The 5,000-nt window shown below is 32.8% G+C and overlaps 1 protein-coding gene across 1 annotated transcript in view; it reads left to right on the forward strand.

The window, feature by feature from the left end:
• LOC134197577 (muscle calcium channel subunit alpha-1-like) overlaps positions 1 to 5,000 on the forward strand; it is a 21,591-nt gene that overhangs the window by 8,979 nt on the left and 7,612 nt on the right. Inside the window, exons 14-24 of the mRNA XM_062666925.1 lie at positions 1 to 73; positions 1,649 to 1,748; positions 1,807 to 1,914; positions 2,443 to 2,495; positions 2,563 to 2,608; positions 2,684 to 2,784; positions 3,602 to 3,797; positions 4,361 to 4,519; positions 4,588 to 4,698; positions 4,761 to 4,844; positions 4,905 to 5,000. The exon at positions 1 to 73 is cut by the window's left edge and continues 34 nt beyond it; the exon at positions 4,905 to 5,000 is cut by the window's right edge and continues 30 nt beyond it. Of these exons, the coding sequence (XP_062522909.1) occupies positions 1 to 73; positions 1,649 to 1,748; positions 1,807 to 1,914; positions 2,443 to 2,495; positions 2,563 to 2,608; positions 2,684 to 2,784; positions 3,602 to 3,797; positions 4,361 to 4,519; positions 4,588 to 4,698; positions 4,761 to 4,844; positions 4,905 to 5,000 (1,127 nt within the window). The remainder of the gene's footprint in view (positions 74 to 1,648; positions 1,749 to 1,806; positions 1,915 to 2,442; positions 2,496 to 2,562; positions 2,609 to 2,683; positions 2,785 to 3,601; positions 3,798 to 4,360; positions 4,520 to 4,587; positions 4,699 to 4,760; positions 4,845 to 4,904) is intronic.

Below are 5,000 nucleotides of genomic sequence, written 5' to 3' on the forward strand. Positions count from 1 at the left end.
CATATCTTCGTTATCCGTTGAATATTCTGGATTTCTGTGTTGTGTGCATCTCGTTTGCTACTATTTTGTTGAGGTATTGGCATGTGTGTGGAGGTATTGTGGATTTTTAGTTGGAATTGAATGGATAACAACTACACTTAACAACACAGACAGACAGACAGACAGACAGACAGACCTTTTTGAGACTGGGATTGCCGGTAGACTCCTCAAAATGGATTACAAGATGCGATTGCGAAAAAGACATGGATTCTGAGGGATACCATCTCATGACGTGTAAGACTGGAGGAGGTCCTGTCTGGACCCATAATACCATTGTAGGTGTTTGGTCCGAATGTTTGAGCCAGTTACACTTAAACCACAAAAAAGAGCCCAGAGAAAGGTACTGTGATTGTGAGGATCAACCTGACATAGCGATCATGGATCCAGTAACCGGAACAGACATCGAACTAAATGTGTATTTGGCCCACCCATGGTGTGCCGATATCTTGTCAAGAGCAGCCCGAGAAGACGGGGCAGCAGCGGTAAGAAGGGAAGAGAGGAAAGTTGAGAAATACCAGTTGAAGGTCCTGCTGGGTGGAGTATGCCTCAACTTCGTGCCTCTAGTTATGGAACACTTCGGTCGTTGGGGGAGACAAGCACAATCATTCCTGTCTCAATTATCTCAACTAAGTAAAACATCGACCTTGGTAACAGTGACCAAGATTTCAAGTGCTACTGGAGAAGAAGATTCGCTGCAGCTCTCCAAAGGTGCAATGCAAAGGTTCTCATCCAGAAGATGAACCGCTCACAAAGCAAAGAAAATGACATTAGTGACATATATAGTGTACAATTGCATGCAACCTAAGTTGATAATTTTTTAGAGACTCGTGTGGGTCTAATTGATATATAACGGACTTCGTATCTATAGCTTGTAATAGTTCATATGTATGAAATATAAAGATTTGACAGACAGACAGACAGACAGACAGACAGACAGACAGACAGACAGACAGATAGACAGACTAGGCAGACAGACAGGCAGACAGACAGCCACACAGACAGACACACAGACAGATAGACAGAGATATACTCAGTTTGCATACATTAGTTTGTGAGGCGTATTGACCCTATTGGGTCTCTGGAACGTTTCAAATAGTTTTGGTTATAATGGCATTCATTTATGAAAATATATGAAAAAGACGGACAGACAAACAGACAGACAAACAGACGGACAGACAGACAGACTATTGGAGAAAGAGATTCAGCGTACAATTGCAACGGTGTTGTTGCCGTGTAATCCAGCACAAGATGTCATTGTCGTGCTGGAAGATTGCTTGACATACTGTTGTTCGTCTTAGTGTAGTTTAGCCTTAGCTTTTGTTTTGTTTTGTTCTTGTTGTTTGCAGTAGTGTTATATTTGGAACTGTGACTATTTCTAGTTTTAGTTGTTTCAAGTCCTGGTATGTGTTTGTTAGCTTGTCATCGTTGTAATGTTCAATCATTTGAAGAATATAATACCTTTGGCAGACAGACAGACAGAAAGACAGACAGACAGACAGACAGACAGACAGACAGACAGACAGACAGACAGACAAGCTGTATATGTCAACAGTTAACCACACAAATGCTGCACAGATATTTCAAGAGCCGAAATCAACTTTCCTTTTAGATACGTAACAGCTGGAATTGACCTAAGCATCGTAAAAACTCTCAGAATTCTTCGCGTACTACGTCCCCTTCGAGCAATAAACAGAGCTCAAGGCCTCAAGGTAACATTCAAATTTGAGACCAAATTTGAAATCACGTGGTTCATGTTTGTGTGTGTAGAATGTTGTGCAGTGTCTTATTGTATCAATAAAGACAATGGGCAAGATTGTTTTGGTGATGTTGTTGCTGATGTTCATGTTCTCTGTTGTCGGAGTTCAGCTGTTCAAAGTGAGTTTCCAAATGTTGCTCTGGCTCAATAAATGCTTACTGCTCATCTCATTGTTTATTTGTTTGTGTTGATGTGGTACGTTGATTTCAATGCAGTTTGCTTGCTTGAGTGTTTGTATGTAATATAAATAATTAATTTAAATTATGTATGTAACATTATATAATATTAAATTTAATGAAATTAAAAATATTAATTAATTAAATATTAATATTAATTAAACTGAAATATATTAATATTAATTGAAGTGGTTTAACATCAGTGAATGGAACACAAGGCATCAAATCATTGTTTAATGATCAGATGTGTGTCTAACTTGCATCTTTCTTCTGTGCACAGTGTTAACTATGTGAAGACAAATTTGTGTTAATTAACTACATTTATTAATTTAATAAGAGAAAAATGATATTTTGTTATAGTTGTGAGTCATTATCAATAGTATGACAATTACTGTATTTTGATCAAAAAATTAAGTAAATTTTGAAGACATTGATATTAATAAAATTGTTTACATTGTGTGTTCTTCTCAGGGAAGGTTTTTCTATTGCACAGATGCACTACGGACTACTGAAGCAACATGCAAGTGAGAACCAATGCATTCATGCAAGAGACACGATTTCTGTATAGAGTCCATCAATTGTATTGCATAGAGGTCGTTACTTCACGTATCCTCGTGGCGATCTCAGCACACTGATGGTATGCACGGCTTGCAGCCAATAACATGCAGATATGTTGTGGTAAAGTGAGGTGACATTGTTTGTTGTGTGGAAGCTTGCAACTCGAGAGTGGAAGCAGCAGGACTTTCACTTTGATAACATTTTTGCTGCCGCTGGGACTCTCTTCACAGTGTCAACGTTTGAAGGATGGCCACTGTACACGTGCTGTTTAATTATATGTGCAATTAATTGTTTAATTGAATACATTAAATTATCTGTTATATTTATTTATTGTAATTAATTAATTTATTATAATTTATTTATTAAATTTATTGTATTTAATTTATTAGAATTTATTTATACTAATTAGTTTATTATAATTTATTTATAGTAATCAATTTATTATAATTTATTAATTAAATTTATTTATTTATTATAATTTATTTATTATAATTTATTTATTAAATTTATTTATTGAATTTATTTATTATAATTTATTTATTATAATTTATTTATTAAATTTATTTATTAAATTTATTTATTAAATTTATTTATTATAATTAACTTATTTTAATTTAATTTATTTTAATTTATTTTAATTTATTTATTATAATTAATTTATTATAATTTATTTATTAAAATTAATTTATTAGAATTAATTTATTATAATTAATTTAGTATAATTAATTTATTAGAATTTATTTATTAGAATTATTTTATTATAATTTATATTATTTTTAAATTTTAGTGTTATTAAATTTTTGTAGTTATATATAAAGCTGCCTAGTTGTATATTACTAAGTATAGGTATTAAATATTTAATGATATGATAACAAAATAATATATAATTAACTTATTTATATACAAATACAAATGCATATATTAATTAACGTATTTGTTAACATTTATTTTAAATTAATTTATTGCTTTTGTAGTTATAATAACATATTTTCTTTTGCCATTAAAGTACATGCAATTCATTACACATGTACGCGAATCAGTGGCTTGTGACATAGAAATATTGTTCTTGTAGTGTTTTGTATTGGGCTATTGACTCAACAGAGAAAGATCGAGGCCCAGAGAGAGGAAGCCGACCTGCTGTTGCTCTCTTCTTTATCGTTTTCATTGTTGTCGTTGCTTTCTTTATGGTCAATATTTTTGTGGGGTTTGTGATTGTTACTTTCCAACGAGAAGAAGCTCTAACGACCGGCGAGTTGGATAACAATCAGGCAAGATGAAAAACATCTTGTTGTGTTAGTGTATGTTTTGCCATTGTCGTTTGCCACCTACTGATGAATACTCAGTGTTACTGCATTGTGATTGATATCAATTTTTGTGTTACTATATGTCATTGATATTAATAATATATATACTGCATTGTTCTACATCATTGATATAAACTATTGTGTTACTATGTGATATATATATAAAGAAATATAAAGAAATATATTATATATTTGGTTGATATTAATAATTTACGTTACATTGTTTTTACATCATTGATATCAGTTTTTGTGTCACTATATGTGATTGATATTTCATGCTGCGTTGTTTTATATTATTGATATCAATTTTTTTGTGTTACTTATATGTGATCAATTTTAATCATTTTTGCTGCATTGGTTATATCATTGATATTAATTTTTGTGTTAATATGTGATTGATATTAATAACTTAAGCTGCAGTGTTTTATATCATTATTGATATTAATTATTTACGTTAAATATTTTAAATAAATTGTTTACTAATGCACATCGGTTTGTTGTGCTATCACAGTGTCATTGCATTATAGAAAGCGTGTGTTGAGTTTGCTCTGACAGCTCGGCCTCAGAAACTCAATTTGCCAACAAATCCTAAACAATTCGCTCTCTGGCAGCTGGTAACGTCCGACTATTTTGAGTACACTATTCTAGTTCTAATATCTCTCAACACAATCACAATGGGAATGAAAGTAATTCCAAATATATCAAACGTCCAAACGGTTTCCTGACGATGACAGACGTTTCAAATTTTGTTTAGTATTACGGCGAGCCGGAAACGTATGCATCTGTGATTGAGTACATAAACATGGTGTTCACATGTATCTACACCGTTGAGTGCATTCTCAAGCTCATCGCTTTATCACCAAAGGCAACATGAATTTTGGTGATTAATTGAGTCGTGTGTGCTTGATATGATTTTTTGACTTACAGAATTATTTTCAAAAAATTTGGAATGTGTTTGACTTTGTCATTGTGGTGGGCAGTCTGTTGGATGTTGCACTGCAGTATAGCTTGGTATGGTGGATGGTGGATGGTGTGAGTTGGATTGATGTTTGTGGTTGTGTGTTGGTGTAGGGAGATGATTATGATAGTGTGAGGTTGAATTTCTTGCGGATATTTCGAGCGCTTCGCTTGGTCAAAGTGTTACATCATCAGAATGGAATTCGAACA

This window comes from Corticium candelabrum, chromosome 22 (assembly GCF_963422355.1).
Source record: "Corticium candelabrum chromosome 22, ooCorCand1.1, whole genome shotgun sequence".
Classification (NCBI taxonomy): domain Eukaryota; kingdom Metazoa; phylum Porifera; class Homoscleromorpha; order Homosclerophorida; family Plakinidae; genus Corticium; species Corticium candelabrum.